The sequence below is a fragment of the Acinonyx jubatus genome, chromosome B3, assembly GCF_027475565.1.
Source record: "Acinonyx jubatus isolate Ajub_Pintada_27869175 chromosome B3, VMU_Ajub_asm_v1.0, whole genome shotgun sequence".
Taxonomy (NCBI): domain Eukaryota; kingdom Metazoa; phylum Chordata; class Mammalia; order Carnivora; family Felidae; genus Acinonyx; species Acinonyx jubatus.
The window spans coordinates 111,437,335-111,461,205 of record NC_069386.1 but is presented as its reverse complement, the minus strand read 5'-3'; the positions used below and the strand labels follow the sequence as shown (position 1 = coordinate 111,461,205).

At 43.3% G+C, this 23,871-nt stretch overlaps 1 protein-coding gene and 1 long non-coding RNA gene across 9 annotated transcripts in view; one reads left to right on the top strand and one right to left on the bottom strand.

Annotated features, from left to right (window-relative positions):
• Window positions 1-23,871, top strand: part of ZFYVE26 (zinc finger FYVE-type containing 26) — a 92,583-nt gene that overhangs the window by 27,502 nt on the left and 41,210 nt on the right. For 7 of the 8 annotated variants that reach the window (XR_008299487.1, XR_008299486.1, XR_008299484.1 and 4 more), the window contains exons 17-32: window positions 935-1,054; window positions 1,161-1,325; window positions 1,888-2,106; window positions 2,750-2,852; window positions 3,712-4,457; window positions 5,754-5,950; window positions 6,976-7,080; window positions 10,724-10,846; window positions 11,246-11,422; window positions 12,876-13,122; window positions 13,906-14,019; window positions 16,194-16,357; window positions 17,662-17,798; window positions 19,590-19,621; window positions 20,302-20,438; window positions 21,345-21,565. Coding sequence is in view for 2 of the 8 variants with exons in the window: in XM_053224602.1 (XP_053080577.1) it covers window positions 935-1,054; window positions 1,161-1,325; window positions 1,888-2,106; window positions 2,750-2,852; window positions 3,712-4,457; window positions 5,754-5,950; window positions 6,976-7,080; window positions 10,724-10,846; window positions 11,246-11,422; window positions 12,876-13,122; window positions 13,906-14,019; window positions 16,194-16,357; window positions 17,662-17,798; window positions 19,590-19,621; window positions 20,302-20,438; window positions 21,345-21,565 (3,007 nt within the window). In the remaining 6 variants the exon portion in view is untranslated. The remainder of the gene's footprint in view (window positions 1-934; window positions 1,055-1,160; window positions 1,326-1,887; window positions 2,107-2,749; window positions 2,853-3,711; window positions 4,458-5,753; window positions 5,951-6,975; window positions 7,081-10,723; window positions 10,847-11,245; window positions 11,423-12,875; window positions 13,123-13,905; window positions 14,020-16,193; window positions 16,358-17,661; window positions 17,799-19,589; window positions 19,622-20,301; window positions 20,439-21,344; window positions 21,566-23,871) is intronic. The other variant, XM_015068431.3, reaches the window with a different exon arrangement.
• Window positions 14,112-17,667, bottom strand: LOC128316062 (uncharacterized). Its single transcript, XR_008299492.1, has 2 exons — window positions 17,122-17,667; window positions 14,112-16,395 (listed from the first exon to the last, which is right to left on the bottom strand). It is a non-coding gene; the product is annotated as an uncharacterized LOC128316062 (long non-coding RNA).

The window sequence follows — 23,871 nt, the reverse complement described above, 5'->3', positions numbered from 1 at the left end:
GTTGTGTTTTGTTTTGTTTGGGGGGGGGGGGGGGGGCGCATCTCTGCCCCGCGTGTACCAAAATTCTAGATTCTCAAAAGGAAACAGGTGTTCAGCATAAACCACATTGTACAAACAGTGTAGGCACAGCTGGCCACTCTTATCATCTAGGGCAAGGTCTATATCAGTGTCAGAAACCATTATTTAGTCAAGTTTGTAGATGCCAGCCAGTGGCAACCTTGCAGGCAGGCCTTCTAAGGATAGCAGCCCCAGGCCTGCTGTGGTACCTCTTTTCTGCATGCCTCTACAACTCCTTTCTGAGCTGTTGTTAAAATGTCCTTTAATGTTCACATAGACCTTCTAAGAAAGTATACTGTGGCATATGCAATGCTGTTCTTATTGAACAATTTCCCTCCCCTTTTTCTAGTACTCATCCAAAAATGAAAGGAGATATTATCCAAACTGTTAATAGCTGAAATGGTTTCATGTCAATCAATAGTATCTAGTCTTATTTCCAGATTATCCAAAGTGTAGGAGGTACGAGAGATACAAGGAATAATCTCTGTCCATTAAGTTGTTTATAATCTAGTCAGGGTGTCAAGATGCCCCTTTAGGCAAAGAGAGAAGACAGATGTGATCCCAGCTCAAGTTCTCAGCTGAGGACTGTACCAAGGCAAATCCACACAAGTGTTTGGCTTGGGACAGGAGTTTCATAGAGTGCCAGAGACCGGGTGCCCGCTGCTGTTTGCAGCTGAGGCATCAGGCTGGAGGTAGCCCTGGAACCTCAGACATTGAGTAAACCAGGTAAGCTGGCTGTCACCAAAATGGCACAGCATTTATTTCCTCTTTAATGTTGGGGAAGACAAAACTGTACAAGTAAGTACAAGACTGTGTTATCAGTCTCTGAAAGTGCCTTATTTTTTCTGCATTCCCTCTTCCTTCAATCCATTTCCAGGTCGGCGGCTAGACCAGGTACTCCTCAATGCTGATGGCATTCGAGGTTTTCCTGTTGTTCTTCAGCAAATCAGTAAGATTCTCAATTATCCACTTATATCAGCTGGACAAACTAAATCGGGTGAGCTGCTTTTCTCCCTTTTTTTTGTTTGTTTGTTTTGTTTTCTCCTAAACTTGGAGCGTTAGGTCAGCATCAGCGTTCACTTTTTCTCATTTGCTTTCCACAGAGAGTGTAGAAGAAAAAGGAGGGGGCCCTCCGCGGTGCAGCATAGCTGAGCTGCTTCAGATGTGTTGGCCCAGCCTAACCGAGGACTGTGTCGCCGGCCACACCACCCTGTCCCAGCAGCTGGAACAAGTCCTCCAGGCGCTGAGAGAGGCTCTACAGCTGCCAGGTACGGCCCAACTTCGCAGCAGCAGATGAGGGCTGAGCTGGGGAGAGGGGATAGCCGAGAGTGAAGGAACACTTTGGGGCAGAGGCTTAGGACTCCGGAACTGGGCTCATGAAGCCCCTTCTTAGCCAGGGCATGTCTCACAGCTAATTCCACCTGTTTTCCCAGCCCCTCAAGTGAAGGGATGCTTAATGCTCCCTTAGCTGATACATTTTTCACATTCTTTTTTTTTTTTTTTTTTTGACTTAAACATTTTCCTCATTCTTAATGAGAAATACACCCAGAAGGTACTCAGTAAATATTTATCAACCTTCCCTAAACGATTGCTGTGCTCTTCATCAAGCCATTCCACCCCAGAGACACTGGGGTGAAAACAGGACTATCCACCCTGATTTCTGCAAACTCAAAGCTCTTACTGGCTGAGAATCACTCGTAAGGGCAACCAATTTAGGACTTTATAGCTGCCTTGTAAGCATAGCACCCGAGCTATAGGATGCCCCATTGACCCAGAGCTGGAAGCAGAGACTAAGGCCTCCATCCCTTCTCTTGCCATAACTCCTCCCAGAGCCCAGGAGTACTCCACTCTCCTCACTGGTGGAGCAGGCGGCCCAGAAAGCTCCAGAGGCAGAGGCCCACCCTGTGCACATCCAGACTCAGCTCCTCCAGAAGAATTTGGGCAGACAGACCCCAGCAGGCAGCAGACAGACTGACTACCTAGGCACCTTCTTCAGTTACTGCAGCACCATGGCCGCGGTTCTCCTTCGGAGTTTGAGTTCTGAGCCCGGTAAGTAGCAAGAAAGAGGAAAGGGAGTTGTGACTGGCCTGCAAGTGTTTAAGGTAGGGAAGAGGAAAGGTGCTCAATTAAGAGGTTCTGGATACAGCAGTAGCCAAGAACACTAGATTTATAGGGTCCCCTCTTATTCATCCCTGTGTTTTATTCATCCCTGCTTGCTCACTGTTGGGTACAGCTGTACAGCACATGGGAGTACCGAATAAATTTTGACTGCATTAATGGCAAAAACACCTCTCTCAGACCATTGTGGATTTGAGGACCCAGAGACGAATCATGTCTATGATCTGAGGGCCAGGTTCTTGCTTGAATCCACAGAGAGAGTACTGCGTGCACTTCAGTCCTATTTAAGAGAGCAGGATGAGCTGTTTGGGGCCAAACCTACCCACTAAAGTTTGTCTGTGGTTGGAAGTCTTTAGAGCAGTGGTAAGGTGTCAACTTGTGGTCAGCGTCATGTTGAGAATACCCTTTACGTAGAAAATATCAAGTATTTTCTGACTATAGTCAGAAAGTGTTACAGACTATATCAGTAAAGTCTTCATTTTGATACTGCACTTCTTTATTAATTCTGGGAAACAGGGCTCTGAGCTATTGCAGTCATTGGTGAAAACCAAGGTCACTTTGTTTCTCTTTGCAGATCACATGGAAGTCAAGGTAGGAAATCCATTTGTTCTCCTGCAACAGAGCTCTTCCCAACTTGTGTCACACCTCCTGCTTGAGCGACAAGTTCCCCCAGACAGGTAGGAACTACTCTGCGGGAGTTAAGCATGGATGGGCCTCCCTAATGGTTTCATTAAGGAGTGCTCAGTGGGGTGGTGCTTGAATTCAGTACAGAGAGTAGGGATTTCTTCCAGATTTTTCCGTTAATTTGCACTTACTCTTACACAGCTACATTAAAGTTCAATTTCAGTTGTTTCTCTCTCACCACCTCTCGCAACATTTATGTTGCAAGCATAAAATTAAGGGGTGAATCTTCATTCATGAATAGGCAAAAATCCAAAAATTTGATAGCTCATGAGTTGACTACACCATAGGAAAACAAGCATTCTTATGGATTGCTGGTGGGATATAAATTGGTACAGCCCCTGTGGGAAGACATTTGTGTATATTTATTACAAAAAACAAATGTATATATCCTTTGATCTAGCAATCACATTGGGGAATTTATCCTGTGGCTTTACTGACATGTGAAAAATGGTGTTTATCCAAAGTCATTTTATTACAGCCTTATATGTAGTAGCAACAGATCAGAAAAATCCACTGTCCACTAATAAAAGACTGGTTAAATTATGGTTCCACCTATAATGGAATATTGTATAGCTGTAAATAGGAATGAGGTGGTCTCTCTGTAGGGGGATATGGACAGTTCTCCCAGATATGTAATCAAACGAAAAAGCAAGGGCAGAGCAGTGGCTCTAATAGGCTACCTTTGGTCTGGGGTGGGGGGGGGGGGGGGGGGAGGCAGGGGGGAGAGGGAGAGAGTAAGAATAACAAAGAGCCTGCATTTACATTAGATTGTATAAGCATAAAAAAATTCTGAACTTGGGTGATATACCTGTGCACTCAGGACTTACATGCCCTCTGCTTCTCTCCGTCCAGGCTGGCAGTCCTTCTGGCCCGAGAGGGGCTCAACCTGAGTGTGCCGAAGGTCATTGTTAACTGCTGCTGTGAGCATCTTGCCCTTTGCTCTTCCCAGCAAAGTCAGCAGACATCATCCCTTGTGACCCAGCTGGGCGTCATGGTCCAGCTGCACACCTCCCACTGCCTGGATGACCTCCCACTTTCTACACTGAGCTCCCCGAAGCCAACTGGGAATCCCACATTGGAGAGAAAGCCCCGCTCCTCCCCAAAGGATTCATCACTCCCAGCCCTTACCTCTTCTGCCTTGGCCTTCCTTAAGTCCCGCTCAAAGCTGCTGGCCACAGTGGCCTGTCTAGGAGCTTCCCAAGGGTCAAAGCTCACCAAGCCCAGCTTGTCATGGAAGGAGCTTCGTGGCCGCAGGGAAGTGCCTCTGAGCGCAGAGCAGGTAGCCCAGGAGTGTGAACGCCTCCTGGAACAGTTCCCTATGCTTAAGGCCTCCCTCGTGGCTGCCTGGGAGCCCCTACGACGGTCCACTGAGCAGGGGCAGAGCCTGGCAGTGAGTCTCTGTGGTCGGGCCAGTCTGTCTACTGTCCTCCTGGGCCTGCACTCTCCCAGTGCTCTAGACGTGCTTACTGAGGCCTTCAAGGAAGCCCTGGTGGCCAGAGATTGGCCCCAAGCCCTTCAGCTCACAGAAGTGTACGGGCGAGATGTGGATGACTTGAGCAACATAAAGGATGCGGTCCTGAGCTGTGCCGCGGCATGTGGTGAGCAGAAAGCTATGCCTCCCCTTCCCTGGTGGTAATAACATTGAGCATTCAGTGAGTGTATCATTGCATTGGATCTTCATAGTAACTCTAGAGAAAGGTGCCACTGTATCTCATGATACCAAGAGGAGACTGAGGCTCAGAAGGTAGAAAACTTGCCCAGGATAGGAGCAGAGCTTACCTTTAGAATGGTCATCTACCTTTCCATCTACCTTTAGAATGGGCACTCATAACCAACTTTCTCAACACTGCATATCACAATCCCTGGAAAATTCTATAAATTACATATATCTGAGCACAACCCCCAGAAGCCCAGGATGGGATTCAAACAAATGTTTACTTTAAAACAGGGATCAGCAAACTTTTTCTGTAAAGGGCTTTGTAGGCCATACAGCCTTGGTTGCAGCGACTGGACTCTGCCATTATAGCATGAAAGCAGCCATACGTGATACGTAAACAAATTACCATAAGTACATTCTACTAAAATTTTATTCATAAAAACAGAATGTGGGGGCGCCTGGTTGGCTTAGTCAGTGGTACATGTATAAAAGCTCCCAAGGAACTTTTAAGGGCTTTGAGAGCAATAACCTAGAACACTCCACTGGGGGAGCAAGGGTTAGGCATGCTGTAGGGAATGGCTTCTCAATCCAGGGCTTGACTGCCCTGCAGAAAGGAGAAAATCCTTCCTAGAGAAGGTGGAGAAATCCCCTGATGGGCTGTGCAGTCTTAATTGCTTAGAAATTAATTGTTTTCAGATCTGTGAAATGGGTGTGGGAAAGATCTACTAAATAATAATGATAGAGGGTATGGAGGGAGTGAAACTAGTTTACCTGAAATAACTTTCAAGCAGTTATATATTTGAATTTCACAGAGTGGAAATTGCAGGGAAAACCAGAGGTTCCACCTACAAGCCGAGTCTGAAATGGTGCTATCTGTGCAGCCTGCCAAAATATGGAGATGTCTCTGTATTTCAAAATACGTCTGCTCTTCTATCTTTTATTCCTTCCTCCTTCCTCTCTTCCTTTTTCTTCCTTTCTCCTTCTCTCTCTCTCTGTTCAGAAAATCTCATGACTGTGATTAAGTTAGCATAAAGAGAAACATAAGGGTATATGGCATTTCTGCTTGTTACATAATGGTTCCAAGTATAAACATTAATTAAGGTCAGATGGGTCTTAAGAATCCTCCAAGCTCCTGTTTTATGAAATTGAGCAAAGCCCTTTTCTTAAGAAGTAAACTGGATTCTTGAACTCTTCCAGTGCCAGACTTACTATCTTTGGGTATCTTCTCATCCTATAGACAAAGACGGTTGGCAGTTCCTGTTTCCTGTGAAGGATGCATCTCTGAGAAGTCAGCTAACCCTACAGTTTATGGACAGGTGGCCCCTGGAGTGGTGCCTGGAGATCCTGGCATACTGCATCTCAGACACAACTGTCCAAGATGGACTGAAGTGTGAGCTACAGAGAAAGCTAGCAGAGCTGCAGGTGTATCAGAAGGTATGGGTCCCAGCATCGAGAGGAAGGAAATAGGCTTCCCACTATATTACCAGCTCCATCCTATTTTCATGTGATGGTGGATTTTAAGAAACAGACGATCTGGGCCTGGCTTTTGTTCTGTATCTGTTTTTAGATCTGGCTTCTGTTTTTAGGTAAACAATGAGGAGACCATGTATCTATTTCCTTTTATAATTTTAAATATGAATGCATCAAACAAGGATAATAATAACAGTCCACAAAGCCTCTTTCACATGTGTATTTGAGTTTTGTGCATGTTTTATGTCTGTTATGTCTTCTTGTTGTTCAAGCGTTTTTATAGAGCTTAATCTCAATTGTATCTTTTTTAAAGATTGTTTTAAATTTCAGCTAAATTTCAACAGCCATTTTGAAAGGCTGCATGAAAGTGACAGTTTCCAAATGAACGATTATTTGCAGATGAGTGTTATATTCAAGATCAAGAGGCCCAAGGAGACAGATTTAGGTGATATGGCTACATAGCAAGTATAAAATCTATGCTGATTTTTCCATGTGTACTTGCAACCAGAGTCCAGAGCCCCATCAGAGAAAGTGAAAATGGCAGGTGAAAGAGATTTTCTTTCCACTCTTCCTCAGCACTTCTCATGCAGAGCTTAAATGCTGCATGAAAGACGATCCCACAGAACATTCAAGCTGGGAGAATATCTTGGGTAGAGTTTTGAGATGGAGGAGCATGGGACAAATGACCCCAGAAGGCTGCACAAGTTGTGAAACACAGAAGCCTCTGATTGCCCTGTTAAGTGAAAGGCTCCAATCCTGACCTCCCTGCCCAGCCTTTGCTCCCTGAGTATGCTTCTCAGATACATTCACTCACTTTTCCAAACAGTCTTTGCCTCATTTGCTTTAATTTCTCCTCTCTCCTGGAAAGTTTTGACAGCCTGACTTTGGGACACAAACTTAGGGGTGGCCCATCCCTGGAAACTCCAGTGACTTGTTTGTGGAAGGGGAAGCTGCAGTGTGGTTTGAGAGTTCTTTCTATTTCCCCTTAGATTCTAGGTTTGCAAGCTACCGTGGTATGGTGTGACTGGCAGACCCTGAGGAACTGTTGCCTTGAGGACCCATCAACTGTCATGAACATGATTCTAGAAGCAAAGGTACTATTTTCCTGAGTGGTAGTTCCCTTTCTCCTCTTCTCAGAGTTGAAACTCCTTACCTGGTTGTGTAGACCCCTTTCCATGTATCAATGTCCACATTTTCTTTTTTTTTTTCCCCATTTTTTTTTAGATTTATTAAGTAATTATATATTTTTTTATTTTTTATATTGGTAATCTACATCCAAGTTAGTTAACATATAATGCAATAATGATATACCCATTTAGCCCATCCCCCTCCCACAACCCCTCCAGCAGCCCTCTGTCTGTTCTCCATACTTGAGAGTCTCTTATGTTTTATCCCCCTCCCTGTTTTTATATTATTTTTGCTTCCTTTCCCTTGTGTTCATCTGTCCCCTGTCTTAAAGTCCTCATATGAGTGAAATCATGTTATTTGTCTTTCTCTGACTGACTAATTTCGCTTAGCATAAAACCCTCTAGTTCCATCCATGTAGTCGCAAATGGCAAGATTTCATTCTCTTTTGATTGTCGATAATACTCCATTGTACCCCATCTTCTTTATCCATTCATCCATCGATGGACATTTGGGCTCTTTCCATACTTTGGCTATTGTTGATAGTGCTGCTATAAACATGGGGGTGCATGTGTCCCTTTGAAACAGCACACCTGTATCCCTTGGATAAATACCTAGTAGTGCACTTGCTGGGTTGTAAGGTAGTTCTATGTTTAATTTTTTGAGGAACCTCCATACTGTTTTCCAGAGTGGCTGCACCAATTTGCAATCCTACCAGCAGTGCAAAAGAGATCCTCTTTCTCTGCATCCTCCCCAACATCTGTTGTTGCCTGAGTTGTTAATGTTAGCCATTCTGACAGGTGTGATGTGGTTATCTTATTGTGGTTTTGATTTGTATTTCCCTGATGATGAGCGATGTTGAGCATTTTTTCATGTGTTGGCTGGCTATCTGGATGTCTTCTTTGGAGAAGTGTCTATTCATGTCTTTTGCCCATTTCTTCACTGGATTATTTGTTTTTGGGGTGTTGAGTTTGATAAGTTCTTTATAGATTCTGGATACTAACCCTTTATCTGATATATCGTTTGCAAATATCTTCTCCCATTCCATCGGTTGCCTTTTAGTTTTGCTGATTATTTCCTTTGCTGTGCAGAAGCTTCTTATTTTGATAAGGTCCCAGTAGTATTTTTGTTTTTGTTTCCCTTGCCTCTGGAGACGTGTTGAGTAAGAAGTTGCTGCGGGCAAGATCAAAGAGGTTTTTGCCTGCTTTCTCCTCGAGGATTTTGATGGCTTCCTGTCTTACATTTAGGTCTTTTCATCCATTTTGAGTTTATTTTTTTGTATGGTGTAAGAAAGTGGTCCAGGTTCATTTTTGTGCATGTTGCTGTCCAGTTTTCCCATCACCACTTGCTGAAGAGACTGTCTTTATTCCATTGGTTATTCTTTCCTGCTTTGTCAAAGATTAGTTGGCCATACGTTTGTGGGTCCATTTCTGGTTCTCTATTCCATTGATCTGAGTGTCTGTTTTTGTGCCAGTACTATACTGTCTTGATGATTACAGCTTTTTAATAAGCTTGAAGTCCGGGATTGTGATGCCTCCTGGTTTGGTTTTCTTTTTCAAGATTGCTTTGGCTATTCGCGGTTTTTTCTGGTTCCATACAAATTTTAAGATTGTTTGTTCTAGCTCTGTGAAGAATCCTGGTGTTGTTTGGATAGCGATTGCAATGTCCACATTTTCTTGGTAACTACATCACATTCTTTTCTCTTTTTGTGTGTGAAATTTACCAACGTACAGAAAAGTGTAGAGAATAATACAATTGATGCTTTTATACTGTCACCGCACACTGTACACCCTAAGTACAGAATGTAGCGCTAGTGGTGAAATTGCTGAATCATCAGGCATGAGCATCCTCACCTTTACCGAGATGTTAGAAATTGCTTTTCAGACCAGTTGTCCACTTGCAGTTCCTATTGCTCCACATTCTTACAGCATTCAGTATTGTCCAGCTTTTCCCTTTGTGCCTATGAGATCTCATTACTGTTGGAATTTACTTTTCCATGGTTACTAATGACCTTGAATATCTTTTCAAATGTTTATTGAACATTTGAGTGCTAAATAGAATTTCATTTTTTTTTTAATTTTTTTTTCAACGTTTATTTATTTTTGGGACAGAGAGAGACAGAGCATGAACGGGGGAGAGGCAGAGAGAGAGGGAGACACAGAATCGGAAACAGGCTCCAGGCTCTGAGCTATCAGCCCAGAGCCCGACGCGGGGCTCGAACTCACGGACCGCGAGATCGTGACCTGGCTGAAGTCGGACGCTTAACCGACTGCGCCACCCAGGCGCCCCTAGAATTTCATTTTTTAAGGAGCTAAATATACCATAGTTCAAAATGTGAATGTACTCATTCAGATGTTCATTCATTCATTGAGGAAACTTTTATTGCTCATCTGTAATTTGCCACTCTACTTCGTGGTGGTGAGACAAGACAGTTAAGCTTAGCCCTTGACCTTGTGCAGCTCACATTTGGGGAAGGGTGGTGATGTGAGGCACATCCCTATAGATGACTGCGATATATCAAGTGACAGATTGTGGAGGGAGCACAGGCAGGGCACCTAATGGGACCTGCAAAACCAAGAAGCACTCCAAACGAGGTGGCAGAGTTGTGGGGAGGACGTTCCAGATGGCACCACATTAAAATACTCGGACGTCCTCTGAAACTTTAATCCAACGTTCACAAATTCGGAGTGGGGGCTAGCAAATGGGGACACAGATGGAATCCAATGCCCAGCATGTTTGTTTGGCCTATGCAGTATTGGTCTGCCAAATTTTAATTTTTCATATTGTGATCTCTTCCCAACATTTTGAAATATGGAAAAAATTTTTTTTAATTTTTTAATGTTTATTTATTTTTGAGAGACAGAGACAGAGCGCAAGTGGAGAAGGGGCAGAGAGAGGGAGACACAGAATCCGAAGCAGGCTATAGCTCTGAGCTGTCAGCACAGAGCCCGACATGGGGCTCGAACCCATGAACTGCAAGATCATAATCTGAGCCGAAGTCAGACGCTCAACTGAGCCACCCAGGCGCCCCTTGAAATATGGAAATTTTTTGATTGAAGAAAATTTTTTTTAATTTTTGAAGTCTGGCAACACTGGGCCTTGCATATATGGTAACAGTCAGAGTTGAGTAGACACTGTCTCCTTTGTGTTTTGTTTTGTTCTTTTGTTTATGTATTTTAATTCAAATATAATTAATATATAGTGTTATATTAGTTTCAGCATACAATGTAGTAATGCAGCAATTCCATACATTACTCGGCACTGTCTCCTTTGGACAGTCTTCTCAGTATTCCCCATTTCCTTACTATCTCCCCAGGGTTGACACCAAATGTCAGTCACTAGATGTCCTCTTTTTCTTTTTTATACTAGATCACAGAAGAAAGTGATATTAATCATCAGCCTACTTTGATCGTTTTCATGACTCCCTTGCCACTGTAGTCCTTTGAGTTTATGAACCCACTTTAATCCAATAATGAACTTCCCATCAACACTTACTAGACTTTCCTGGGGACTCCAGCAGACTCAAGACTGCTGAGAAAAATCTGGCAAAAGCTGGATGTGTGACAAGGCCGGTGATTTAAAGAGATTCAAGCCGTGTGTGTTTCCTTCCAGGAGTATGGACTGTGTGAAGAGTGGGGCTGCCTCTACCCCATTCCAAGAGAGCATTTAATCAGCCTACATCAAAAGCATCTTCTCCACCTTCTAGAAAAAGGAGATCATGAAAAGGCTCTGCAAGTAAGCCTCCATCATTTGCCATTTTTCTTTTGGGATAATACAAAAAGTTTAGTCAATTCAGATGACTTTGTTCATGCTGAATCCCATGCAAAGCATTTGCAGTCTCATTTCTGCCCCTTCATGTCCTTAAGGAGTCCTTTGGGTCCTCAAGATGATTGTAGTCATCTTCAGCAGAAGGTGCGTAGCCTTGCCTTTTACACCAAATGGTCAGCTGAGTCCAGGATTCTGCTAAACTCTGGTCAAAGCCATCATTTGTGAAGCTACAGAGATGGCAGAAAAAAAGAGTACAGAGAAGGGATTAATCCAAAATGAATAAACCTAAATGTTCATTCTCAAAACAGGGCTGGACTGAGTTCTTTATGGTCCTCACCTTTCTCCTCTACGCTTCTCCTACAACAGCTCCTACAAAGAATTCCTGACCCCACCATGTGCCTTGAGGTCACAGAGCAATCCCTTGACCAGCACCCTAGCTTAGCCGCTTCTCACTTCCTGGCCAACTACCTCACCACCCACTTCTACGGAGAACTGTCTGCTGTCCGACACCGTGAAATCCAGGCACTATACATAGGATCCAAGGTCAGGAAGAAAATGGGGTGGTGGGAAGCCATCCCTGGGGGAGAGACTGCCGGCCTAGTTCCCACTTCAGAACTTATGCTTTCAATGGCTCTTCTCCCAGGCACCTGCCATTCTTGGTCTGTGCTGTATAAAACCTTTATCGTAACAGCACACCATAGCCTAGTTGAGTCCCTTAGGAGTAGTCATTCTCATCTTGCCTTGCCTCCAGAGTGAATTCTGGGTGGTTCTCCTGACTTTTCTTCATGGTTTCCCTGGTGTCTGCTGTATCAGTGCTTCCCAATGCTGACTATATGGTAGAATCACTTGGACTTAGGAAAAAAAAAAAAAAAACAATCATTGACCTTTACCCCAGATCAATTAAAACTGAATCTCTTGGGACAGGGCTTAGCTATCTTTCAAAGGGATTCTCATGTGAGGATTTCAAACCACTGCTTGATAACCTAGTCTGGGCTAAAGAAAAAAGAGTTAGCTGTCTAGGTAATGAGGCCTTTATGTTTGATGTGTAACCTTAGAGACACTAACAGAAGAAATTATAAACTAGAAAAAGTAATCTAGTGAAGGAGGGTCTGGGGAGAAATGGACCCATCTGACACTGTTCTAATGATTCCAATTGGCAGTCATATCTACCATGCCGTGAGTATGGACCTCACCCCACAAGTACAAGTGCCGTGAATATGACCACTGCTCACTTGCTAAGAGTTCAACTACATAAAATGTTCCTAAGGAAAATGCACTCTTTTTTTTTTTAATGCACTGTACCTAAATGGGTGAATGAATCCTTGAAAATTGGCAATGAGCAGACCCAGTGAACGTATTTCATATCTAGTGATAACAACATCTAGGAGTTTAGAGACATAATTTACCTATAGGACCCTAGAAGTGCTTAACTTAGCCTCCTGTTGCTCATTCTACTAATGCCTCATTCTACTATTATATTGCTCATTCTACTAATGCCTCGAATAGACAGAATGTTGGCTTTAAGGATCAGGCAGAGCTCAACTATGCCTAGAGGTGCCACCTGTGGGCCAAATCCAGTTCTCAGCCAGCTTTTGTAAATCAGGTTTTTATGGAATACAGTCCATACATTCCTTTATGTATGGATTATGGCTGTTGTCACACTATATTGGCAGAGTTGAGTAGTTGCCACAGAGACTTTATGACCCATAAAGCCTAAAATACATACTACCTGACCCCTTACAGAGAAAGTTAGCCAACCCCTCATCTAGGTAAAGGTACTTAAAGTACTTCTTGATTGCCACCTGAAAGATTTAAATAGAGGAGTTCAGCCTTGCTTCCTAAAAGACTGCTAGCCAATTCTAATAGTTGGCCATGTGCCTTTGGTCCCTGATCCTCTGTCCGTCCCCCCACCCCCTGCCCGCAATAAGAACCTTGACTTTCTTCTGAAATGCTAGTGTACTGTTTTCTTTATTGTGTGAATCTATCCTACAAACAGGTTCTACTGACCTTACCTGAGCCACACCGGGCCAACTACTCCCATTTGTCTTCTAACCCCCTCCTCATGCTGGAACAGCTACTCATGAACATGAAAGTGGACTGGGCCACTGTGGCTGTGCAGACTCTGCAGCAGCTGCTAACTGGGCAGGAGATTGGCTTTACCATGGATGAGGTTGACTCACTGCTTTCCAGATATGCAGGAAAAGCCTTGGATTTCCCGTACTCTCTGAGGGAGAAACGATCAGGTAACTGCCAACATACTAATGGGTGCTCCACCTGGAGGAAGACACACCATACTACATCCTTAGTTTTAATTTCTCTTCTTCTGTTGAGTTGATCAAGAGTGAAAGGAATACATGTCAGGAGAGAGAGCTCTTTGTTATATAGGAGAGCTCTTGGCCCTGGAGGAAGTAGCAGGCTAACCAAAATTAAGGGATGGTAGATTAGAACTGTGCAGACAATAAAGGTTTGGGAAACAAAACATGCTGGGAGTGGTCTCTGTCTGGCCTCAGTGCAATGGACTCTAAAGTACCATCATTCTGTATTGATGGTATGCTTTATTCCCAAGGTCACCTCAGATACCACTACTATGCGAGCTGAGCCTCTTCTAGAATGAGTAAAATGGAATGTCAGCTGATGTTCCCAGACAGCTTTTTTTTTTCTTACTCACTACCCTCCAGGGCTATCATTTAATTGTCTTCTATTTCCCTCTGGGCATTTTTTTGTAAAAAAAAAAATGTATATATATGTATACATAATACATATGTATGTGTATTATATATATATTAAAAAAAAAAAATATATATATATATATATATATATATATATATATATATATAAAATAAAATTCTAGCAGGTGCTTCCTTATCTCCTTTGCTTTTTGAGGAGTTTAAGAAGCATGAAAGTACCTCTGGCATACTTTTTATACCTAGTAGAATCATGTGATAACATTCAGCAAACAACAAGGCTTTAAATTAAATGCCTAGCATGGTGAGGAAAGATGCTTATGGTAGAATATATCTTGTCAGCATTTTCCCTCTCTACAGATTCTGTGATTCATCTCCAGGAAGTTGGGCAGGCTTCAGACCTTGAGACCTTGTCTAGATCTCCATCAGCAGAGTTCTCTTCTGCTGCTGCTCCTGGTAAGAACAGGTTCTGAGGGTTACCCATTGGTTAGTTCAATCTTGCCTTATTTCCAATTCTTTTGCTTCTTTTTTCATTTCCAGTTACAACATTCTTTTTTTTTTTTTTTTTAAGTTCATTTATTTATTGGGCAGGGGTGTGGAAAGGCAGAGAGAGAGGAAGAGAGAGAATCCCAAGCTGGCCCTACACTATGAGCACAGAGCCCAATGTGGGGCTTGATCTCACAAACCACGGGATCATGACCTGAGCCAAAATCAAGAGCCTGACGCTCAACCAACTGAGCCACCCAGGTGCCCCCTTCAGTTACAGCATTCTTATTCATTGTTTTCCTTTGTCCATTCCAGCTATATCCCAGAAAATTTAACAGTTGATTTTTTTTACTTACAGTAGTATTTCTAGAAGATCTCTGCAAACCCTGAATTAGCAAATACTAGACCATTGCTCCTGGGGAAAGTGTATGTATGTGTGTGTGTGTCACTTAGATTATAATCTTAAATTGAAAACCATTCACCCTAGTAGATTTTATTTTCTTTATTTTACCAAAGAGAAAAAGAGGTCTAGAAGTGTTAGAGTGACTCACCTGAGGCATGCCCACTAATGAGTGCCTAATGAGTGTTTGGGATTCAGACCCTGTCCCACTAGCCCAAGAGCCAGAGATTCTGGCACTACACCACACTGTCCCCTACCATCTCCATCCTCTGGTCACCTCTGTATGAGAGCTGAAATAAGAAAGCAGAATGTCACCTTGTTCAACCTCAGATGGAAACCGGCATGTCAGGTGACTCACATCATTCGCCACTCTGCCCGTGTCTACAAAGGCACTGCAAATACTGATTTTGAGGTTACAGATAAATTTTGGTGACTGGCAAAATGGACAAATACAGACGTCACTAATGGGGATGATAGACTGTATTTAGTCCTATGCTGCAGTTTGTCATTTATGTCTCCTACACAGGATGCAGTCTCCTTGAAGGCCTCAGCCATGTCTGATGACCCCTTTTCACCACGCCTCCTTTCCCACAGTTTCTGGCCCCTTGCTCAATGGCCTGCCCTCCTCAGAAGAAGTTCAGCAAGTGTTTGTTTTGCCAACGATTAAGGGACTGGGATTCCAGGGAGAGATTTTTGAGCACTGCCCAGAGTCACTGTATTTTTCAGTTCTCTTTTTCCGTGACCTGCCAACATTGCTCTGCTAGGGACAAGAAGTTTCCTTGAATACCATAGAGCAAAGACTGTGGCATTTCATGGCCATACTTTAAAAATTAGCCATGCTGTACAGTAACCAGCAGACCTGAGGGAAAGGCGCAGACTTACAGTTTTATGAACAGCCTCATGCATCTGCGTATGGCAGCCTGAGCAGCTTTGGTTTACCCTTTTTTTTTAGTTTTTTATTGTGGACATTTTCCAAAACTCTAAAGTAGAATAATGTAATGAAGTCTCACATACCTATGGCCCAACTACAATAATTATCATCTCATGATGGTCACTCTTGTTCCATTATACCCTTGACCCTCTACTGGATTATTTTGAAGCAGATCCTAGATATCATATGATTATGTTTATGAATATATCAGTATATGTCTCTAAAAGGTAAGGATATTTATAAAGCAAAACCATAAGATCATTATCATGCCTAAAAACAAATTAATGATTTCTTGTTATTATCATTTCCCCAGTTGTCTCAATGTTTTTTTTAGAATTGATTTTTCTAGAATTAAGATCTAAATAATGTCCATATATGGTATTTAGCTAAAATACCTCTTAAATCTCTTTTCATCAATTGGTTTCCCTGCCTCTTTTTTATTTGTGGAGGAAACTAGGTCATTTGTCCTGTAGAGCTTCTCACACGTTAGGTTTTGCTGATTGCCACCCTGCAGTCTGGGTCTCCGTCCCCTGTATTTCCAGTACACTCGTAGGTAGATATAGAAGCTTGATTTCATTTAGGCTTAATATTTTCTGATAAGTGTATTTGATAGGTATTTGTATGCCTGCCATCAGGAGACACTCAATGCCTGGTATCTCTCTATGACACAGTCAGCCACTGATGACCATTGGCTGGATATATAACTTCAGTAGGGGTTTGAAACATGGAGAAATTATAATTTTCTAATTCCTCCTTCCTTTATTAGCTGGACTATTGATCACCTTTTACTCTGACTTTCGTTCTGACTCCCAGGTGTCTCCACTGTACGTTCCCCCAGTCCAAGGGAGAGGAGCTTCCCAGAGAATCAGCCCCCCCCAGAGTTTGTCCCCCCAGCAACACCCCCTGGCAGGCATCAGTGGGTGCCCGACGAGAGTGCAAGCGTCTGCATGGTCTGCTGCAGGGAGCGCTTTACCATGGTAAGCAGCGTTGGTCTCCAGCTTTACCAGCAGGGGAACTGAAAGGAAACCACCAGTTCGTGAGCCTGGAGTTTATAGTCACCTCCTGTCCCTAAGAGGATATTGGTATTTTTAATTTTTTTAATGTTTTTATTATTTTAATTTTTGAGGGGGGGGAAAGAGAGAGAGACAGAGTGCAAGCAGGGGAGGGGCAGAGAGAGAGGGAAACAGAGAATCTGAAGCAGGCTCCAGGCTCAAGCTGTCAGCACAGAGCCCGACCCAGGACTCCAACCCCTGAACGATGAGATTATGACCTGAGCCAAAGTCAGACATGTAACTGACTGAGCCACCCAGGCGCCCCTTGATATTGGTATTTTTAGAAGAACTACCAAATCTAAGACTTTGGGTTTATCTTTGACCCAACCAGAAATATTTTCTATATTCAGACAGGTGGTAGACACCTTCAAGGAGCCTTAAATTTTAAAATCTTTTTTTCTCCATTCTAATAAAAGAATAAACAGAAGCAGAGTGGTATAGCAGGAGGAGTCACCAAACACCAAGCAATCTTCTTTCTAGCTCCCCTTTCACAGTAAGACAGGTGGCTAGTAGTGGTTTTATGTGCTAGCTCTGGAGACAGAGGACATAGGTTCTAATCCCAGCTCTGCCTCTTACTAGCAGTGTGACTTTTTCAGTCTCAGATGCTCACTTGTAAGCTAGGGATGATATATTTGTTGGCCCATGGAACTGTAAGGACTGGGTATGATAACAAATGGTACCACACTTACCACAGTACTGACTGGCTTATTAGCTCAGGGCTGATGAGAACGATGATAATGTGATCTCTCTGTGACTCTTTTCCCCTCATCTGTGAAAGAAGTATATCTATCAGCCTCTTACAGTGGAATAAGACAGTACTAGTAAAAGCATTTTGAAAAAAAAAAAAAAAAAGATACTTTCTCCTCATCATCAGTGTCGTGAAGGAATGTGATATGTGTTGATTGAGAATGTCCCTTCTTCCCCACTGCGTTTTGCTGTGTCTTCACACGTTGCCTCCACAGACAGGTAGAACTTGTCAGGAACTATTGCAAAACTAACTGTTCTATTACTTGGTCACCTTTGCCCACCATCTGAGAGATAACGTTTAAATGTCAGCTTCTTAAAGGCAAGGACTAAGTGTTCTTTCTCAGTAGAAGCCTGAGCACCTGGTATTCTAGGTGTGTCACAGATGGCTAATACCAAAAGTAAATGGGTTGACAGATGTACTCACCGTATCTGCAATCTCACCTTCTCCTCTTGCCTCTTCTCTTCCCAATGACACTCCTCAGTTCAACAGGCGTCATCATTGTCGCCGCTGTGGCCGGCTAGTGTGCAGTGCCTGCTCCACTAAGAAAATGCAGGTGGAAGGCTGCAGAGAGAGCCCTACTCGCGTGTGTGACCAGTGCTATAGTTACTACAACAAAGAGTGAGTGTCCTGCAGTGGGGCCGTTACATCCGTTGACCTCTGCACCACAACCCCCCCCCCACCCCCCTGTCCTTACACTCCTTAAAGTCTCATTGTGGAGAGCATCTGAAATCTGGAACAGTTACAGCAAGTTTTAATTTAGCATTCATGCTGAAATGTCATTAACTCTACAGTGAAATGTTTGACTTTGGTCGGAGAAACTTCTAAGAGAGGAAGTAGGGGTGAGAGGAAGCAGAACTCAAGACTCTTACATGATGTTCTTCCTGATATCAGGACACATGGTTCCTGTCTGAGACCAGTAGCCTCACCAATTTTTCAACCACTCTTGCTTCCGTTGGTTTCAGCTGGACTCAAAGGCACATATTCACACCTGTTGAATGTTTGGGCATCACTTCCATCATTTCTAATCCAGCTAGTCAACCTGGCTTGTTACCCACAACTAGGACAGCCCCACACCTCCCTACACACAGTTTACCTAATGACAGAAACTGCTTATACCTCTGACAAGACAGATTGAGACTGTTTGCTGGCTTACTGTTGCTCAGTTTTTTTCACTTCTTCTAGCAGCAAAGGAGGGTGAAACTAAGACTCCTAGGCCATCTGGGAATATGAGCCAAAGAAACTCCTCAAAAGCAAGTTACTCATGTTTTGCTTACGCACTTAAATTGATTTTATATTCTGCTCAACAGAATTACTGCGTTTAAGATGAACACTTTTTGTCATCATTTACCATGATGATTACTGGTCTCCTAGGAAGGAAGACATACCATGCTTATATTGCCAGTTCTGTGATCCTGACATACCACTTGCCTCCCTCGGAGCAGAGGACAAGACAAATATCCATATACCATATTGCTGAGATTAGAAATGAGCAGTAAATTGATGGGGATTCTCTCACTCAACAATTACTCAGCAATAATCACTGTGTCCTCAAGGGGGCCCCATGTTAGTGGGGAGACCTTAACAAACAGACCACAAGGTCATTGGATGAGTGTAGTGGTAGAGACACACAGCTTAGCCTGATGGTGAGAAGATTTCTTAAAGGTATAGCACCTGATCTGAGCCTCTGAGTATGAGAAATTAGTAGGTAAAGAAGCCAAAACGGCATGCCCAGAAGTGGGAGTGACAACCGCAAAGGTAGCAACAGGAGAATATGTGGATTGTTTGAGGAAGTATAAATAGGCTCGAGCAGTGGCTCCTCGTACAGGTGATAGACTTGACCTCTGACTTGTGGCATCAGGACTTAGTGCTTGGTGATGCTAACTGAAATTGACCAGAGCCAGTGGCAGAGTGGAGAGGACTTTTATGGATTGAGCACAAGTCGTGAGTGGCAGGAGTTGGTCTCAAGAGATAACCAGGCTAGGTCATAAGGACTGAAACTGCAAATGTGGAATACTTTTACCCTGAAGAGCTATGGAAGAATTTTAAGCACAAGCATAACATGACCAGATTTGCATTTTTGAAAGCTTGCTGTAGCTGCAAAATAGAGAGTAGGTTGACAGAGTCAAGGACACCAACTGGGAAGCCATTGGAAAGGTTCTGGCAATAAATGCTGAGGGCCCTTTCTGAGGCAGGGATGGAGGGAGAGATGGGGACATTTAAAGAGGTATTTAAGAGATGGAAGGGACAGAAAATGATGAGTGAGTGGCTGTGACAGGTGAGGGACAGAAAGGAGTTTGGTTGGTTCCCTGATATATTTTACTTGGATAATGGTGTAAATGTCAATGCTCTATACCAAGTTCAAAACCGAAGAGGAGAAGGAATTCAGGTATTTCATTTTTCTGTTTCCAGTGTGCCAGAGGAGAATCCAGAACAACCAGAAGGTAAGGTTGAATCATATTCCTGTGACTCCTTGTTTATATGTTCAAGTTGGCTCTTTCTTCTTTCTTCAGTGTTTCAACTGCAACTGATACCCTTAATGGCAACTCAATACAACTTGTTGGCCAAGGAATAAAGAAAATTATTGGCATTTCTATCAAGCTGTTTCCCTTAAAATTTACCATCATATTAACCTACCATATTTGGCCATTAGCTTCCAGCACTCAGAAGGCCAGCACCCAAAGAATTTGATCCCTAACTTTGAATACGTTATTTCTTTTTTTTTCTCCTGGATTTCCCCTTCACCACCATCCTACCTCTGAATGCTACCTCCTTCCCCCAATGCAATCACTATTAATAGTTTGGTTTATATCCTTCCACAGAAGTTAGTTTTTAGGGTAGCCAATGACTCAGCCCTCCATTTGAGAAGGATACACATTTCAGAGTTTCTTGTGTGAAGCAATGGGTTGTATGACAAACACTGTAACACTCATCCGGGATCTTCCCTGAGGAAGAAAGTTTGAGATACCTAGTAAGATCTTCTAAAGAAGATAAAGGGGACCAAGGAGAGACAGAGACCCTCAGATAGGCAGGGATCTGCATGTAGCTCATGCCAGTTTTCTGGCTGGGGCTACCCTGCACTGCTGGTCAGTTACTGACACACAGATGGTACTTCTCTTCTCAGCACCGCCCAGCTCCAAGAGTGAAAGCCCTCCATACTCAGCTGTGGTGAGAGTCCCCAAAGCAGCTGAGGTGGAATGGATTTTGGATCTGAATGAGGAGGAAAATGAGCTGATGCGGAGTGAATTCTACTATGAGCAGGTAATGACAATAAATGTGATGGTCATTTGAGTTTTTTTCTAACATATAATTATGGCAAGAAATGCCAGAGATAGGTGAACACGACCTGACCGTCACTTACAGCATAATAATATGGGAGCTAAGACAAGTAAACCAACTGAGGCAGAAAATGGAGAGCATCTTGGAAACGAGAGATCAGTAAAGGCTTCATGGAAGAAGTAGCATTTAAGATGATCCTTAGAAGAGTAGTAGGAGTGTGACGAGCAGAAATTTGGGCGTTTTAAGGAGAGTGAGGATAGGGGAAGGGCAAAGAGTGCAAAACTAGAACATCTGAGCAAAGGCACAATGTCAAAAATTGCAGGGCATGGTTAGGGGACTGGAAATGGTTTAATTGGAAAGAACATAGGGCAGTAATAGAGAGGTAGTAAAAGGCAGGATTGAAAAGAGCTATTTATGGATAAGGCCTTGAGTTCTGCAGTAGGGAATATGTACCTGGTAGGCACCAGGGACCGTGCAAGGTTTTGGAGTGTGCTTTTGGAATATTAATTCAGCAACAATGGGTCTATGCTTGAAACAGAGACTTCTCCAGCAAGGCGACTTCCATAGTCCTTGCCAGTAATAAGGAAGATCTGCACTAGTGAGAAAATGGAGGGAATGTGTGGACATCCCCAAGAAGTAGGTAACACATGAACACAGTATTCCCGGTATGGGAACGAAACCTAGCAGCCAGAGCTTTAGCAATGCCACTTAGAACACCTGCAATTTGTTGAGTTTCATTCCTACTTTGCTGTGGAAGTTGTCTCCTTCCTCCAGTGTAGTTTAAGCCTGGAGAAATAGGAAGAATAATTCCTGCCATCCAGCTACCTTTGAAGAATGCTTTGGTCCCAAAGCTCACTATGTGTTTCTCTCTTCTCCCACCCTGGCCAGTCCCCCAGTGCCTCCTTGTGCATTGCCATCTTGAATCTGCACCGGGACAGTACTGCGTGTGGCCACCAGCTAATTGAGCACTGCTGCAAGCTGTCCCAGGGCCTCACCAACCCAGAGGTGGATGCAGGGCTACTCACAGACATCATGAAGCAGCTTCTTTTCAGCGCCAAGATGTTGTTCGTCAAGGCTGGCCGGAGCCAGGACCTCGCTCTCTGTGACAGGTAAATGGGAATGAGTCTCTGTTCTTTTACGTGGGTATCATTTCTATCTGGTGGCTTTTTCTGGCCCCACTCTGAGTTCTTACCTCACCTTCCTCTCTCATAAGACCCACTAAAATGTTTTGCTTCTCAGTTTGATATTGGTGAAATGCTGCTACCAGATCACAAGTGATCTTCCCTACCCTTCTTTTTCCCTGGGTGGATCCTCAAAGCAGAGTATTCTGTAGCACTACCCCATCAGAAAGAAAGTAAATGCTTTGGTTAATCTGTAATTAAAATCAATTTGGGGAAGCACCTTTAATTTCTGTGGGACTGTCTGGCTTTAAAAGAAAATGTGCCCTCCCTAAATGTCCAATGCTTAGCCTTGGCCAGAACTCTACCCTAGTCTTGACCAAATCCAGACTATTGCCTCAGAAGTTCTGGGTAACAGATCTATAAAGCACACTGGGGGCTAGTCTATCCCTGTGTTACAGGTAGGAATCTGCATCATAAAGTAGAAGTATCTATAGAAAAGGTAAGACTAGGCCCCAGATCCCTATACAACCTGCTCTGCCTCCATTCATTAACTTGACAGTGAAAACTCCCAGTTCCCAGCTTATCTGAGATGTGTGACTCATGTTGTGTGTTCCCAACACTCAGTCCTAGCCAAATATGGGAGCAGAGAGCATAATTTTCTTTGAAGTGTAAGTGCCTCAGGTCCTTACTCAGTTTTCACCTGCAAATTCCCAAGATGGAGAGCCAGTGCAGTGAATCTCATCTCTACTACTTCCTAGCTCTGTAACCTTGGAGAAGTCTGTTAACTGCTCTGAGTCTCAGTTTCCTCTTCTATAATATGGGGGGTGTTAATAATACTTACAGGGCAGTTATGAAGATAGAATGAGAGTATCCAGGTGAAGGGCTAAGAATAGAGCCTTTGTACTCCAAAAATGCTAGTTTTATTATTTTCATTAACAAAACCAGGGGACACGTGGGTGGCTCAGTTGGTTAAGCATCCAACTCTTGATTTTGGCTCAGGTCATGATTTCACGGTTCATGACTTCAAGCCCCACTGTCGAACTCTATGCTGACAGTGCAGAGCTTGTGTGGGATTCTCTCTCTCCCTCTCTCTCTGCCTCTCCCTTGCTCACGTACATCCGCACAGGCAGTCATGCGCACGCACACATTGTCCTGTGCTCTCTCTCTCAAAATCAATAAAGAAACTTTAAAAAAAAACTTATAAAGGAGGGCCTGGGTGGCTCAGCTTGTTAAGCATCTGACTTCGGCTCAAGTCATGATCCCAGTTTGTGAGTTCAAGCCCTGCTACGGGCTCTGTGCTGACAGCTCAGAGCCTAGATCCTGCTTCAGATTCTGTGTGTGTGTGTGTGTGTCTCTCTCTCTCACTCACACTCTGTCTCTCTGTCTCTCAAGAGTAAATAAAACATTAAAAAAAAATTTTTTTCAAATAACAGAAGATTGAGAAAGACGGGAGGAGGTGTAACAGAAAGTGGAAGGAAGTATAAAGGAAGTATAAAGGAGTTAATTTCACTGTTTCATACTAAGAGACAATAGAGTCTATATCATTTTTCAAGTTAATAAATGAAGAAATAAGTATATGTTAAGTAAAGTTTTTTAAATAACCATGAAAAGAACCAAAAATCTACCCATTTACCAGAAATAGAGAAGTGAAAAGAACAAAAACCACTCCATATAGCAGAAAGTAGAAGTTAAGGCAAAAATAAAAATATATCTAAATATACATCAAATGTCAGTAATGGAAATGAAATAAAATCTTATTAAAAGAAAAAAGTATTCAGATTGGGGGGAAAAAACAAATTTAACATCAAGTCCTATACTTCTTTCAAAATCTAATATAAGTGGAGGAAATACTCACTTTAGGCTATAGACAGCAGAAATTAAGAAGGTGCTAAAAAAAAAAGAGGGGGGCGTTGGGAGGAGCGCCAGGGTGGCTCAGTCAGTTAAATGTCCAACTGAGATCAACCCTTGAGTCAGGCTTTACACTGACAGCCCAGAGCCTGCTTGGGATTCTCTCTCTCACCCTCTCTGTGCCCCTCCCCCACTTGTGCTTGCTCTCTCTCCCTCTCTTTAAAAATACATAAACCTAAAAAAAAAAAAAAAAAGCAGGGCCTGGGTGACTCAGTCAGGTGAGCATCCAACTCTTGATTTTAGCTTAGGTCATGATCCCAGGGTCACACTGAGCATGAAGCCTGCTTAAGATCCTCTCTCTCTCTCTCTCTCTCTCTCTCTCTCTCTCTCTCTGTCACTCTCTCTCTCTCTCTCTCACCCTCTCACCTCCTCTGCCCCTCCCTTGC